Genomic DNA, 16,923 nt, shown 5'->3' with positions numbered 1-16,923 from the left:
AGCTAGTGGATGCTTCCTTACATCTGTCAACACGAGTTACGCAGCAGGCCATGCAGCTACAGCCACAGTTTTTTTTTAGGATTACAGGATGAATGCATCCTTCCAAATGGTGGGTACGCACTGCAAAAAACAACACACTCATTTTTCAGTGTGGTCCAAGGTAAAAGACGCTGGATAAGAGTTTACTTGTCTCCTTGCTGGATAAGAGTTTACTTGTCTCCTTGGCGTTGCTTTGCCCGGGGTAGTTACAGTTGTTCCAATGGAATCTGTCACCAAGGTGTTCATTTACAAACGCATGTTACATAATGCCGACAATAACATGCAAATATCATGCAGGCTTTGCTCCCATTACAAGTAAACGCGTGGCTTGCACATTTGCTGCGTACACTTGGTGGCCAGGGGGAGATCAATGGTTAAATCCTGTTGTTGATTGTTTAGTGGGTAGAGAAAAATGGCTTAATTAGTTTGCTCACGTAGCTGCAGCTCGTGTTTTCCAAACTACTCCCTCCCCTCCCGCCATTGTCCCGCGAGCAAATCCAAGTGTCTCCGAACGACTGTATGGCTTCAAAAGGAACAGCGGTTTTGAGTATCAGCCCGCATGACCGTTGGTGGAAAACGATATGAAGTTCAGGGAGGCAGAACAAATGTATGCAGGCAATTATTTTGATGGTAAGTGCTTGTTGTGGTTTATTTATATATTTATTTTAATTATTTATTGCAGTTTGGGGATGGGTTTGATTAAGACTGGGAGGCAAATAGCAATCCAATGATTAGAAGAAGAGCCACATTAATGAGCTTGTGGGAGAATTGGTGTTGTGTGGACTGTTTAATGAAGAAATATGAAGGACAGAAGCAGCATTATCATAAATGGTTGATTTGCTCCAGTGTTGGACGACTGCATTATTGAAAATCCCCACTAGGGCTTATTCTTCTCCGTACCAAAGAAGATCCATGTGCTGAAGCGTGCACATCAATGCATACAAGAAAACACATTTGGTCAATATGTAAACTGAAATCCCTCTTCACTCTGCAGGCGGCAGGTACATCCACATAAACATGAAGAAAATCCTACCAGCTTGGCAGACCAAATAGAGAGCTGGAGAGAAGTTAGTAAGCCAGGAAGTGATTCAGGAGCACACTCAAACAGCCAGGCAATTACGAAAGACAGTATTCTATCAGAAAGACAGATATGTTTCTCCTCTGTAGCAGTGGGAACTCATATTTTACCTTAGGTCTCCACTGGATTGTCTTATTGACTCTGAGAGCTTCAATTTGGCTTCAGCTCAGCGCTGATATCAGCTCAGTGCAACCGAGGGGAGAAACTCCGCAGGAAGCTGAGGATGCATTCTGGGTCAAAGAGGCTAAATGCGGGGGCACAGATCCTGCTGTACACCCCAGCTGCAGGGGGAGGCTGCGGTTGTTGCTAGGTTGCACTCAACAGACAGACAGGGCAGAAGTGCCAAACTAAAAAAAAAATGAGCACAAGCGCACCGTCCACACGGAAGAACACATGCTCAAACAAACACACACATACACGCACACAGACAAAGACACACACACACACAGAAGAAGGGACAATTAGTCCTTGACGGTCACTTCTTCACTCCCACACATCCAGCTTGTAATGCTTTCTGTTAATAATTTGTCATGTGTCCAACCCCAGTCAAAGAACTCTGATGACATATGTCTTTTTTTTTTCGAAAACTCCCACCAAAGGCTAAAGAACAGAAATATTCAAAGGGTGAGATGGTCTCCTTGTGAAAATTAGCTGAATGTTTAAAACTAGAGCAGTCATTTAATCAATATACTGATATGAAAGCCCTTGGATGATGTCATAAGGACACATGGCATCTATTCCCATCACTGTGCTGACAGCTCTCAGCTTCACATAGTTTTGTCCCCTGATGACAAAGAAGCAATCGCTGTTCTTTTTCAGATGTACGTTAGATGTTGTCACAAAACCTTTTTCCGGCTCCACCTGGAAAAAAATCAACTACAAATATTACATATTGTGCTCCAAGGCTCGGAGAGAGAAACTGGCAACAAATATTTCTAAGACATTACCTTGGTCAATAGACATGTGGTCTAATGTTACCAAATCCGACCATTTCGTTTTCTGAGCAACACAGCAACTAATGTGCAATTTTATTCCTTAAAGAGAATTAGAATCACCAAACCTTCTAACTGGTCATCATTTCCAATACATATACCGTCAATGTAAGAAAATGAACATTTCAGTGCCATATAAACCTATGGATTTCTTATGATTGGAAGTTATATATGTGAAATGTAGCTCAGCATGCGCAACTTCATCAGCTCTAACCTCATCTCCAATAAGGTCAACGGATGGAGCACCTCCCACAGGAACGGCATGCAATTTTAACACTGTTAACACAGTCCCCAAGCAAAATGGTGGTTCCCACTCAAATGTAATTGCACTTTTATGTGTTTAACTATTGACCTGAAAAGAGCAACTCCATTAATTCGACTACATTAAAGTGCTTCACCAGAGGTTCACCAGAGAGTTGGCAGCACCACGGTTGGACTGTGTGTGTGCACGTGTGTGTGTATGGCACTGTCTGGTTGAGAGAAAAAAGTGATGTGATGATGAACTCCAAAAGGTTTACAGAAAGACAACCATCGGGAGACCAAAGACAACCCAATGGCACCATGTTGAAAGATAAGCCTATAACTGGGATGGAAGAAAAAGAGGGATATTTAAGACTGAACAAAAGGAAACCAAGCAGCGGTAAAGGACTGTTTTGTTCATGAGTACAGATGGTCGACAAATTAAAGGAAAATCCAGAACAAATGAGTGGAGAAACACAACAAATGCAGTTGTGTCCACACAGATTCTCCCATTTTTCCGATATGTACGGAAGAATGGGAGAAAAACTCTTCCTCAGGTATTAATCCAGGACGTGATCATACTGTGACAGCAAGAACAATCCTTTGACAATTTCACAGAGAGGAAATATAATGGTAGGGTCGCAGCGATTAACCCCTCATTACAAAGATGACTGCACATTTGAGAGGCCGGTGCTGCAAAGACCACAGGCACTGGTCTTCAGAGATGTGGAAAAAGGTTATATGATCAGATGAGTCACCCCTCGCCAATTTCTCCATATGTGGGTGAGAAATGTGTGGGCCTGAATGCTCGACCGCTGCAGTGTTCCTGTGGCTCTGTTGTGCTTTTGCGGAGGCTTTGACTTGGCAGGGTCTGCGTCAACTTGTCCCTGCAAAGGAATGGGTCACTGCAAATCAGCACAGTGACCCCTCGGTAATCTCCTTTATCCCGTGATGAAAAATTCCCATTCTAATGGGAATTGTCTCTTCCAGCATGACAGTGTTTACATCCACGGGACACAAGGGGTTACAGAATGGTTTGATGACAAAGGTAAAGATGTGGATAATATGCAACGACGTTCACAGTCGACCGATCGCTACCGAACCGAACACAGATTTTGGAACAATATGTTAGACGGTGCTCTCGACAACCATCCTCACACCAGATGAGGAAATATCATTTGAACGAATGGTTTCATCCCTCCAGTAGAGTTCAGAGAAGAGGCAAAATCAACACCAAAATGTATAGAAGCTTTACTCGCGGCACATGGATGTCTTTTTTCCCCCCATTAATTTGTCACCTGCCGGTACGTATAAGATGTCACTTTCCTGTGTGTCTGCAAATGTGTTAAGAAGGATCATTGAGTCCATATTTAACGGTGAGTGACATTCACGCTGGATGGCTGCGGCAGCATACAACATCACGTGCACAGTGCCATGAGATTTGTGTGTGTGTGTGTGTGTGTGTGTGTGTGTGTGTGTGTGTGTGTGTGTGTGTGTGTGTGTGTGTGTGTGTGTGTGTGTGTGTGTGTGTGTGTGTGTGTGTGTGTGTGTGTGTGTGTGTGTGTGTGTGTGTGTGTGTGCGTGTGCAATGAACAGCCTCTGAATTAGAAAATATTTTTAGGGAAATTTAGGCCTCTCCTCTTACCTGTCGGGCACTCTAGTGTTTGGGTGGAAAACAAGTCGTGGAGCCACTGATGGAGCAGTTTTAACAAAGTGACATTGAGATTAAAAAAAAAAGCAATTGTGTCTGTGAGTGGACAGAAGAAGGAGCAACAGTCTGAATGCAGAGAAATACCTGAGCATGGGTATAAAAAATAGACGATGTAAAAAAAACTAAATAGACTGACAAACTACTACGGTCTGAAATAGGTATTTGTCTGAATGAATTTGTCACAATATCAGAACTTGTAGCATTATCAAAGAATTCACTTATTATGTTGCTTGATGAAGCAAATAAACACTGTTTCTTTTTTTGTCTTTTGTGAGGCGCAGGATGATGAGTGATTGGATTGAAGCGGTTATTAGGATATAATTTTATGTTAATATTCAACTATTCATCTACAATTGACAAATTCTTCTATGGTCAGAGACAAACTTTCAATCCTCTGCGTCACTCTGAAGGAGAAATGTTGCTGAGCTCTTCTGTGGGGTTTAGTAGAAGGCACGAGGGGGTCGGCCATAGCCCCCTCCCCCAAACATATGCCTACCCGCCGCCGAGATAATTGCATTCAGAGGCCGCTGATTACATTTAGCCCATCCCTCACGCAATTGTTTCCTATGAGTCTTTATGAAAAATGGCTGAGATTTAGGGATTATGGAATTATACTCGAGCAAGGCGAAGCATTGGCTTTAACACAAGAAGAAGAAATCATGACACAATAGTAATGGGGCCGGGGGGGGGGTGGCACACTTCCATTTTCCCCCAACTTAAAACTGCGATAAAACCTTGGTAATCCAAGCTTTGTGGACAGGGCGGGGGAGGACAAAACCATATTATCATACCTTGAGATGAGACAAATCTGAGAGCGAAGAAAGAAAAACAAAAAAGACGGATGAGAAAATGAGCAACAGAAAAAGAAAAGATTATCAAGGAGACAAACAAGTGAGTGATTAATAAAAAAAAAAAAAAAGAGCAAAAGGACCTTCGGTTGCTGCTGCTGAGAGCCACTTAGCTTATCAAGGCTGATGTGTGCGCAGCCTGCCAGCTGAATGAAAATGAGCAACACTCTCTGGAATGGGCAGAACAAAACAGGGTCTGAGAGAGGCAGAGGGAGAGAGGAGGAACGATGGAGAGACAGAGGGGAGAGAGCGTATCTGACCAGGAGCATACCAAGTGTTTTGGTTTCAGCACAGAGGAAGCTGGCTTCAGTCGGTGCATGGTTTGCTGAGGCAACAACACGTCATTGAGGCCTTGTTTTTTTTCCAGGCCTGCTGGGACACATTGGGTAACACAGACCATGGCTCTCACTTTGTTTCGCACGGCACTCGACTTGTATGTGCTGTGCACCAGCCAAGGTGGGAAAGTCCACCCAGAAGACTGTGAAGCAGATTTCAAGGGGAAACCGTTATGTTTAAAAAAGAATTCTGCCACAACCTGACGAGAGAGCAGGCGGATTACTTCCCTGTCACACATGGAGCCTATACCTCCAGGGGCCCGGGGGGCTGCAGTCCGCTTTTCAACTTCGTAAACTTCACCCACTCCTTCTATTGTCTTCTGTAACCTCTCGGATCTCTGCCAAAACAGCAGCTTGTCAACAGCGATAAAATATCATCGCGATATGTATTTTAGTTACATGGACATTTTAGAGATTGCAGGGGCGGTTCCATAGTAAGTTGTTCAGCCGTGGCTTTGGACAATTACTGTACGGGACTTCACAATCCACCTTTACACTTATGAAGTAAATCTAAGAAACCTAAGTTGAACAAACGGTGAAGCAAATGCATAGCAGATGGAGCAGGTATCGTCATCACAGGTCAGACGCGTTCCCCTTTTACTACTGTGGTTTCAGCCACCACTGTACTCCATCAGAACCAATTATGGGATGGTCATAACTTTCCTAAACTGACAAGGCGTGCAGAGGTGAGACAGCAAGAGGGGTTTAACATTTCTCAAGCTCTCCTCTTCATTAGTAACACAAGTGTAGCACTTGGTTTTGGTACATTTTCTACAGCTATTTCCAAAACTCCTGTAGTGACCGTACAGTTTTTGCTATTTAACATTAGGTTTAGAAATGTTTTATCTGCTAGGTCAAGACCGGAGTAAACATGATCTTATTTCAACGTTAAGATGTAATATTGTGCAGTTCAACAAAATAAACAGGGACATGAGCGTGAGTTTTTTGTAATTATGCAGTACGTCTTTGCAAGGGAAAAAACAGTAACATTTTCACCACTTGGCTGCTTTTAATTAGAAGGGATAACATTAAAAAAACATTTTACAAATAATAAAGTAATATCAAACAGGATGTTGTACTGTACAGTGCTTTATAGTTTAGATATAATATTATAAATTAATCTTCCATCTAATGCTCATAGCTGTTTTCTCCCTTACTGCACTGGATAAACTTTCACAGTCTGCTGCAGTTTTTGGTCAACATTCAAAGCAAACATTTCATCAAAGGACCACTTGAATTTCCTGCTGTTTTCATCTCTTTCACTGTTCCTCAAGGTGCGACCACTCCCTGTGTGTGATGAGAGGCATCATTTCATTGTCTGAGAACACAATTGGGGCGCAAATGCTTTCAGACCACATCCATGACCAAACCAACCTCTGTTTGTGGGCAATAAAACGTGCCCCGCAGCCAGGTTGATGCAATAACCGACTATAATAAAACAAAATGAATATGACTTTATCAAAGTGGGTCCACATGGTAGATGTGGTGGAAATGGAAACTGAGATTCAGAAAAATAACGTGGACACGTGCCAGATCTGATGAGCGCCGCAACAAATGAATATTCCATGGAGTCGTGGCAGTGAAGTCAGGAAACGCTTTAAAAAAATATATATATATATATATATTTGGTGAAGTAATGCCTGGTGTTGCATATAGTAACACCAGGCATATCTCTGTGGAGACCTGAGATGAACATAAAAGTCCTTTTCATGTCCCATTACCCACCACTGCCCCCATCAATAGCTGCTCCACTTACCCAAGGCTTCGGCCTAAGAGGCAAAAAATAAGCATATTAATTATTAAGCTACCATGGGAGAAAGGGGAGGAGTGGCAGGATGGGAGGGTAATATGTGTGTTTATGTGTGTGTGTCGGCACTAGGGCAGGGTTATTAAATGGGGGAGCAAAGCTTCTGTTAATCTCAGGCCAGAACAAAACAACTGTTCACAGTGTGCTGTATATTGTATCAGCATATAAGGTATGCTGGTGGAGCTGAAGCTCATACACTATCCTAGACTGACAGCGTATAGTTTTTGTAAAGTGACGCATGTGATAGCAAAATGGGAAACATCAAAAACAGCTGCAGAAACATTAAAAAAACAAACAGCCTATGAAGACACACTGCTTCCTGTCTGATTTCAGAATTTGATTATAATGTATTACATTAAACACCTCATGTCTTCAACACTTGAAAAAAAAATTCTCACAGTGCACAGGTGTCCATTTAGGCCTCATAACTAAGTTGATAGAAAGTGACATCTTCCTTAGTGGCTTTTGAGACGCACCAAGCTGTCAGTCAGTTCCTATTTTATTTGCTTCCCCACTCACTTTGCTCCTCCTGTGAGATGAGCACCGAGCGCCTCTGACATCAAAGACCTGTCGGAAACACAAGTCTGGCCTTCACAATCAAAGTAAGAGCTGCATGTCGTGGCTGCACAGCCATGCCGCGACGGGGTAAAGCTGCAATGACGGCCAATAAGTGGCAGAAAGTGAACATGACAATCGCAGCGGGAGTGTTTGTTCTGAATCTGCAACCAAATACAAATACAGTAAGGTTAATTTTTCTAAAAGATAATGAGGTACAGTGAATAATGGACAAAAAAAATAAAAAAAATAACTTCAATAAGTAAAAGAAAGGCCTAAAAGAAGACCTTCATTTGTTTCAAGGTGCCTGGGTCTTCTTGAGGTTGTCTCTACTGTATGTAGTGTTAAAAATCATTTGCTGCACAGTCCAAGTAGTCCACCCCTCCAAAAAATGCTTGATGTCTCAAATTAGTTTAGAGAAGAGTCATGGTGTTACATAAGTGATATGGAACACTACAAAACACATGATGTAACAGAAAGCTTCAAATGATTGCCTGATTTAGATTTGTGGCCCTATTATGAAATGTCAAAATTCTAGGTAGGCAAAACTGTTGTTATTTATTAATACGCCTCCTGTTTACTTTTTTTTTGTGCAAATAATAATAGAATTATTATATTATTATATTATATTATAATATTCTAGAGCCAACTTTTCTATTTATACACTCACTGATGTCCTAAAACCAATAAAAATTACTTACACTTACATGTTTTTATTCTGATTGGTTTTGCGAATGCTAATTAATTTGAGTTATGGACAGTATAACATACACACATATGACACATTTATTTGAAATTCTATAATAACTAGCCACTATTAAAATTCTAATTTTGTCAAAGAAAAGTAAAAAAAAAAGTATTTGTTGATGACCTAATTTTCACGAGGCCACTTCTTATTCATAAACCTTCTAATTGGATCATAAGTTGAACTAGCAATCTGACTGGTTGACAAAACATTTGATAGGTAGCATTTTGCATTTAGTAACGTTCTGCCCTTGTCAGTAATGTTATCTGATGTTACTGGTTCTTGAAAGACACATCACATTTATCTACTATCCACTGAGAATAAGTTAATTAATGACAAAGATAAAAAAGAAACTGGAACAAACTGTTGCATGGTCGCCTGAATGTTTTCCTATATGCATATAAAAAAAAGGGAAGGTAACTTGACATCATGGCTAATGTATTTAAAATGTTACTTCCAGTCGGCTATCCTCTCGGTTGCTGTCGGAAGGAATGGATTAGTTCAAGGATTGATTGACGATCAACCATCTAAATCTCCGTCTGAATGCTCGTTAAAGAAACATTAATATTACATTTAGACGCCTGCATGTGAGCTCAACCCTGACAGTGAACGGTATTTTGGTGAAAAGTTTAAAAAAAATCCAGGCTCTGAATAATTTGCTGCCCTGCAGTGGAGAGCACAGGTAGCGGTGCTAATGGGAGAGTGATTCTGTTCTAACAGCCGGTGTTTGGAAATAACTGGGTGTACTGAGGAGAGTCGGTCTGTTGTTTTACTGCAGAGCCGTTACATTGGTCGACACAAATTTTCAGTATACTAAAAGAAATGGGAGGTTGGAAACAAATCATTTCAAATGAACATATTACTTTGACACTACCAAATGAACAGTGTTTCCTTTAAAAAGCATTGCATAGTCCAAGTGGCTTAGAAATGCAGGTGAATTTACATAACCTACAGGGCAAATTAATCCCCAGCACACACACTCGAGCACACACAACTGCACTCATGCCGCACTCATGTCACACTCGTGATATCTCTTGTTTCCTGCTGGAGCAACAGGCTGGAACTAGGACGAGATTCCAACACTGTGAACAGCCTCCTGATGATGTCTGGGCCAGTTTAAGATCTACAACATGGCATTTCTTACCCTAATATAACCCATAGCCTGAGGGGGAGGAAATGCTGGAGAAACAGAGAAGAGAGGAATGTGTTTTGATTATTAATTGGCATTAAAATTCCTTCCACACCTACTATAACTTTTAATGAGGTAAAAGTCCACTCCCACTACCAGCAGGCTGTAAAGGTTCAGTTTGGAGGCAAATGGGTAATGAAGGGTAAGTAGTCATGTTTAGGTAAAGCCTGGACTTTTTCTTCTAGGGGAGCAGAGGTGAGGTTTCGACTATTTTTAATCATGCGAGGATAATCTGTCTATGCCAATCGCCGATGCAGTCATGGGTTTGGACAATGTGAATTATTATATTAAAACAGTTACTCTAGACATATGAACACTACTGTACAAGTAAACGTGTGTTTTAATGACTAGCATACTTGCATGCATAACAGACACAACTGGTCACCAGAGCAGAAAAAAAGTACTTTATATGTTCTTTATTTCTGACATACATATTAACAGAAAGACATCCAATTAACAACGTTTTTCTAAAACACTCCCGACTGTTTTCCTTGCAGGAATTTGAACTATTGAACAATTTGAAATATCAGAGTTGTTGATCAAAAAAAGTATTTTGCTCTCTCTTTGGACAACAGGACCACATGCTGTTTCTTCTAGTATCCTCTAGGAAACAAAATGCATTAATCTGACTTATATATCTTAAGTATAGAGTTTAAAAAAATAACAGCCCAGATATATTGTAATAATAAAGGCAGGTAGTGATTGAAGCTGTAGAATATTTTATTCTTCAAGCAAAATAATAACTATGAAGAAAGGAAACATGCGCTGCACCTTCGGGAGTCCGTCAAAGATTAGATTCTGGCTGCTTTTGTATTATGAGGCAGTTCATTTGATCGTAATGGTTACCAATCTGGCGTCCACTTTCCAAGTGCTGCCTAACATATTTATACTTTATAACTTTTCTTGCCTCATCCACTGTCCTCCGTTTATTCATAGTGTCGGAATGGGTGCTTATCTGGCAGAGCTTTGGGGGGAATGCAGTAGACCTTATGTGTTATAATAATGGTTGACTTCATGTTCAATTAAACTTTGTCAAATCTTGACAAAGATTTATGGGAAATGGGAGCGTGGCTTAGCACCAAGGCACTGACAACTGTTACATATAAAGTGTTCAGTAGTTTTGGTCATCCAACACAAAGATAAACACATTTTTAATTGCTGAATATCTAATGGATTACTATTTATCCTTTCTCAAGGCAGGTTGTGCTGTTGTTGCCCGTTAATATTTCATAAAGCACAGTTGTTTTCTGCTTATTGAATTACAATCATTATTAAAGATTGGCAAACATAACAAATAACAAAAGCAAAACATTTGAAATAAAAATGTACCCTGAAGGCCATGCTGTGAGTGACACAAAAGATAATAGGATTATAAAAGAAAGAAATTGCTGAAGATGTGATTACTTTTGGATGTGTGAAACGCAAAGTATCATTTGTACAGTAGCCAAAGGTAAAGTTATATAAATTATTCAATCAAAGCAAATACTCTAGTACCATGTGGGCTTTGTATAGTAGCAGAAAAATGAACAAAACTATCAAGGAAGAAGTTTTTTTTAAGAAGTTGAGCTCCTCTGTTCCCTTGGTGTGAAAACCAAACCGTTGGCTCGCTTAGTCTCACTTTCTCTGTCACAGAGTTGTATTACAGAACAATCGATTAACACGAAACCACCACTGAAGGCCCGTTCCGGACTTCCATTTAACATGTGCCTCTTCACGATCCACATTAGGGGCTCACAAATGGGACAATATGAATGTCGTCCTTCACAAAATAGAGTCCCTCTTGCCCCCTTCCCGGAGTGGTGAAATATTGAGTGTGACACAGGAATAATTGGATGGGAAGTAATCAATTAGACACACAATTGAAAGAGACCTGAGGTCTGTGGGCTGCCAGGCAAGAGGCTGACTGGCTCCTGGCGATGTGCACTGAACCAGTCTGGCCTGCCTCCTGTGGCAGAGTTGAGCTTTCTTCTCCTAGAGGGAATGGGGGTCTAAGGGATCACACGGAGGCAAGGATTTTACACCCCACTCTCAGCAGTCCCTTGTCTGGGGGAAACACACTGACTGAAATCGTCCCTTTCACCTTGCCCCGTCCCATCCCATCTCATCCTTTCCCCGCCTCCCCTGTGCATCGCTGTCACAAGATGCTAAACAGGACATGCTCAGCTGATGATAGCGTACGTTCATTGAGGCGGGCTTTGGAGACCATAGTAGGACTCAGGTGCCCAAACGGGTTTTGCATGCAGTACAAAATGGCACAGACATTGCATTGCATGTGTGTATGTGAAAGGCATCAAAGTGACAAATTTGAGACAGCCAACCGTAATATGATGAGAGACAAAGAGAGCCAAAGAAAGAGGGACAAAAAGATGGAAGAAGGACAGAAAATGGGATAGATAAATAGGGAGCAGATGGGCCATGAAGAAGTGGATAACGCCTTGGCGTAAAACACAGGCGTGTGTACATGCATGCGACGAGAGAGGATCATTCAGCAGATGGGGCCTCAGATTGGATGCCTCATTTTGGACAGACGCAGTGCAGGCGTAGGGTGGTTGGAAAAATGAATCAACAACACTAAACAAATCTGAGAAAAAAATGATACTGGATGAAGCGAAGGAAAGGGAGGGGGTAGCAGTAAAGTGCGTTAAATCAGAAAGCTCAACTGTGTTGTGCTCCTTATTGAGGCTGTTATTATTTTGCCAGGGAAGCAGGCTGTAATTACCATGTGAAAGCACAGAGGCAGCCCGGGGTTCATGTGTATCCTGATGGAAGTGTTGAAAATGTAAGCAGGAAGGAAGACACCGTGGGTCAGCGTGCACAAAAATACACACTGGGAACTTTGAAAATGTCAGGAAGTAGCTCTGTTTAACCTTTTTCTTGGTGGGCTATAGGGGGAAAAAAAGGAAGAAAGAGAGGTGCCTATTTGAAGTTTGTCTTTGCAGCAAGCAGAAGGTTCACTTGTAGACCCAGAACACATAAAAAATGGATGACCTTGTGGGAACAGCTTTTTGTCTTTAAATGGGAGGTGAGTGCCCACCGAGTGACTTTGTGGACGATCTGGCCTCCCTATCACGTACTATCAAACAAACGACGCAACTAAACCTTCCGCACTTGAGGAAAGGGTGTCTTTTACATTTCTTATTCACTTCTATACACCCCTGTGCACACACCATTCCTCCACTTTCCCCCGGCTTGACTGTGCCTTATATTTCATATTCATGAGGATAACTTAGCTAAGCTTGATTGAAAGGTGCATTGGAGGGAGTCCTATCCCTGCTCAGCCAGAGACCTCCTCCGCCCCGTCGTCTAGTCCCCTTAAATCCAGAGAGTCCACTCACACCTTGCAGAGAGCGCAGTAGAAAAATCAATAGGTGCAATGCTACAATATACTAGCGACAAATTGATTTCATCCCAAGGCAATTTCGAAATGCGGCTGGTTTTCAGCGTTGCGGGGGTATATGCCTTCTCTTGATTAACCCCTTATGTAGTTAATAAGTTTTAGCCTCCTTTATATATGTTGCTTATGGATTATATTGATCATTTTACACGTCTCCCGGGAGCTGCTGGCAGAGAACGATGGGCTAATGTGACGGCAACATCAAAGGCCGTGTAATGAATGAGAGAGCTAGCCTCGGACTCACTAAGGCACTTGACGCATGGAAAGGGTTTTGATCTGTGCTGCTTGATGTACAATTGTGGATCTATCCTGACGGTTCAGGCGTATTTTCCTTCCTCTACAGCTCACTGTAGATTGTTTGCAACTGCAGCAGAACAAACTAATGGGCTGGGACACAGGTGACTTGTTTCTTCGCCCCCAAGCAAGAGCGTGTTTAACTGTCAGGATCATCTGGGCAAAAAACAGTGGTATGATAGACTCTCCACACTCCCCCTTTTGCTTAATGCACCACGAATGAAAGAGCAGCCTGGGGTCAAATTGAGAAACTATACATGCCACTTCACGGCTCACACTATCTTGCCTCCTGTGGTGAGGACGTAGCATCACAGCAATCATCAATCTTCAACACCAAACCCTCCAAACATGAAAGAGTTGCGTCATAACAAGACAGATATGTTGTTATGAGACAATATTTTTTTTTTTTTATCATTACCAAGAGAGTGAGCGGATTTTTCTTCATTTTTTGTTGTGTTCTTTGCATGAACAAAAGATACTGGTGTAAAACTCGGATGCTATGAAGAAGTATGAATAGTTGAGAAGTAGAGCAGATTCAGGCCATGGCAGTTGTGCATAGCTTCCCCTCCACTTCGTGGCTCGGGGCCACTGAGAGCACATCAAACAGCAACTTCTCACAGAGTCCAGATCCCTCAGCACTGGCCTCAACTTGGCGCCACAATGAAAAAGGACAGGCTTGGCAAAAAAAAAAGAAGAAGCTGCTGGTGGCGCTGGACAAATACAATTCCCCAAGTATGGCGCAACATGCAAGAAAGAATACAACATGGAACATAGCACACAAGCGCACGCTGTAGCTGCACATACACTTGCAAACGGCTGTGTTGTTTCCCTCGACTCTGGGGGATCACTAGGAAGGAACAGTTGAAGAAAACAATGAGAGACATCTGAATTATTGAGAAAGCGGGGTTCGGAAGCAGAAGAGACACAAGCTCGGTGCCATGCCTTCTCCTTACGAATGTAAATACAATCTAGTCTAAACCAGACTAAATTAAAATCCCTAAATACAGATAATATTTCTTCTTTTTTTACAATTCTAGTACAAAGTGATGACACTGTCTCTCTCACTTTTGCCTCATTGTGTCCATGGTGATATTAGGGCATTTATGTAATAATGCTCTCCAAACGTCATTGGGTGGAAGCAAGCTTTCTCACTCAGAAGATTTCTGAGGTTGGATTTAGCATCAGAATGACTACATACCACCGCCGTTCTTGTGTTTCACACATCCTGGGCCAGTCCAGGCCCTGCCTTGCCCCACTTAGCTCTGTTGAGGAAAAGTTTGACATCTTCTATGCGAGTCAAGTGCTTAATTTCTTACTGACCTCAGGGTCAGGACGCCTGAAGAGAACCGTGCAGGACAAGGAACCATTGTTTTTCAAGAGGCAGAGCCTCCCACACCTTTTCCCTCTTCCTATACACTATTTATCAGTAATCACATTCTCTGATTTCTCCAACCTCTGTGGATATGGGCTCGGATCAAATGCAGAGTGTGAGCAGGAGTGAAATAAGAGACAAGTTTCACAACATTGCGCGTCAGCTTTGTATCAGTCGGTGTCACAGGGTTAATTGTGAGATAATCACCAGTCTAGATCTTAGGAAAACAAAACTGTATGCATTTTCCCCATCTTTTCTAAAATTGATAGAAGCCAGTGAACAACCTCCAGAATATTTGGCCATTATATTATGTCAACTGTGCAATATACCCTCCAACCTGTGTTTCGATTTCAATTGCATTTTTGTGACAGTGTTTTCCTGAAAGCATCCATTTAGCTATGAAGGACAGAAAATGACACAAGTATAAATTAATATAAATAAATGAAAAATAATAGGTAACAGCATGTAGGAATGAGGTACCTGGCACTGGATTTCGGTACCCTTCATATTTTCTACATATTTAACCAAACACAATAGAGCGATGAAAACACAGGGTAGACAACGTGCTAACAATGGTGCCCCAGCAATGTGATCTGATCAGTGGAAGAAAGCTGTAAACACTAAGGACAGTAATTTGAAACAAGGTAATGGAGTGAACTGAATAAGTGTGTGAGGAATTGATTCAAACCACCTCCTGGCTGTCATCCACACAACGTGCAAAACGCGACGAAATCTGGAAATAGTTTACAAAATATCAGTTGGTTTCCACTTTATCATTCCCTTCTGTTCGCATTCAATGACTGAACCAACTATAATTGCAAGTGTTAGCAGTATATTGTTTCACTCACGTTGGACAGTGAGAATGAAAAAAGAAAAAAAAATGGGTTGGTGTATTCTAAACAGACACCAGTCTCAACTTGCTAAATTGGTGTTAATTTGGTGTAAATTTTAGGCTTAGGGGTGAAAGAATATGGATCGACTTTTTTTTAAGTACGTTCTCCTGCAGGTTTTGGAAGAGCTGCAAAGCTGTCCGAAACCTATTGGAGGATTTCCTTGCAGGTGGTCAACATAGACGCATGCTCCAGGAGGTGGGCAATCATAAAAGTGTTTTAACATTTGATCACAAACTTCTTGAAAACATTGGACTTAATATACAGAAAGAGGCCAAAGCACGCACACATGAGTAACAGGAAATAATCAAGCCACTCGCCTGTGAGGTTTTTCAGACCCAACTGGCGCAGGCCGAAGTTTCCATCACGCCTGTAGTTGAGGAAGATCGCGAGGGAGTAGCGGTCCTCGTACAGCTTGGTTCCTCGGATGATCCTCAGGTTCTCTAAAGGCAGGTAGTCAAACTGGTTGAGGGCCACCAACACATAGCCCGTCACTTCTCGGATAGACTGCAGAGAGAGTTGAGGAGGAAGGTACGAGAGTTAGTGCATGTTTTAGTTGCAGCACAGCAATGTTGCATGTTGCAAAAAAAGAAAATTCACATTTCATTTGGGTCACACAAATCATTTCTAAAATAACTAAAGAAAAAGAATACTTTATGAACTTGTATCACAGAAAAAAAGATATAGATACGTCACCCATGTAAGTGACTTCTGCAAGGTTCCTGTATGCCCTGACCATATCATTCCATTTGACAAGATCCAACAAATGGATTCAGCCCATTGTTGGACTACCGTCTCCGTCATTTGAGTGATTCTGAATTAACTATTTCACGATAAAAGTAATTCATTCTTACAACTGCTTTCAAAATGTACTGGATAGATTTTTCCATGCCATGAGTTGCCTTTGGACTGCAATCAACAAATTAGAGAGAAAGAAGAAGGATGTGGTGGAAGAAGAAGAAACTAAACGAAATAGGCAGGGATGAAAAAGGAAAGTTATAGGCACACATCAGATCACTGACAGCATCCATCTTCAAGGTCACTTTTCACATATTCAATCATGCCAGTGAGTTGAGTCAAAGCATCTGAGCGAGGATAATTTGCTCCAGGGCTTGTGACTCCACTGCAAAACTTGGCACAGGGTTCAGCACTCATGTCCGGGGCCCGGCCTAGGGTGACTGAGCCACAAGGACAGCCATTGCTTCACACTTTAAATGTCATTTAGGAGGGGATATAACAACTGTCCAGAATTTGGCAAGGAGCCGCCCAGCTGGAGGTGCTGTTGCATGAATCAAAGTGACAGCCTGTGTCCTCTGTCTCCCATCCACCATCATGGTGGCTGTCATTAGCAGACAGGCGGTCAGAGGAGTCCTTCCACGCCGGCCCGCTGATGCTGATAATCAACAAGTCTGTGTGTGAAGTGCCGCTGCCGCT

At 41.9% G+C, this 16,923-nt stretch overlaps 1 protein-coding gene and 1 long non-coding RNA gene across 4 annotated transcripts in view; one reads left to right on the top strand and one right to left on the bottom strand.

The window, feature by feature from the left end:
• LOC118282767 (receptor tyrosine-protein kinase erbB-4-like) overlaps nucleotides 1–16,923 on the bottom strand; it is a 251,138-nt gene that overhangs the window by 93,739 nt on the left and 140,476 nt on the right. For both annotated transcript variants that reach the window (XM_035604147.2, XM_035604148.2), the window contains exon 3: nucleotides 15,810–15,996. In XM_035604147.2, the coding sequence (XP_035460040.2) occupies nucleotides 15,810–15,996 (187 nt within the window). The remainder of the gene's footprint in view (nucleotides 1–15,809; nucleotides 15,997–16,923) is intronic.
• Nucleotides 1–16,923, top strand: part of LOC124850994 — a 216,318-nt gene that overhangs the window by 66,963 nt on the left and 132,432 nt on the right. The window lies entirely within an intron of this gene.

Source organism: Scophthalmus maximus, chromosome 14 (genome assembly GCF_022379125.1).
Source record: "Scophthalmus maximus strain ysfricsl-2021 chromosome 14, ASM2237912v1, whole genome shotgun sequence".
Classification (NCBI taxonomy): Eukaryota; Metazoa; Chordata; class Actinopteri; order Pleuronectiformes; family Scophthalmidae; genus Scophthalmus; species Scophthalmus maximus.
The sequence above is the reverse complement of the archived record's forward strand: the minus strand, read 5'-3'. Positions and strand labels throughout refer to the sequence as shown.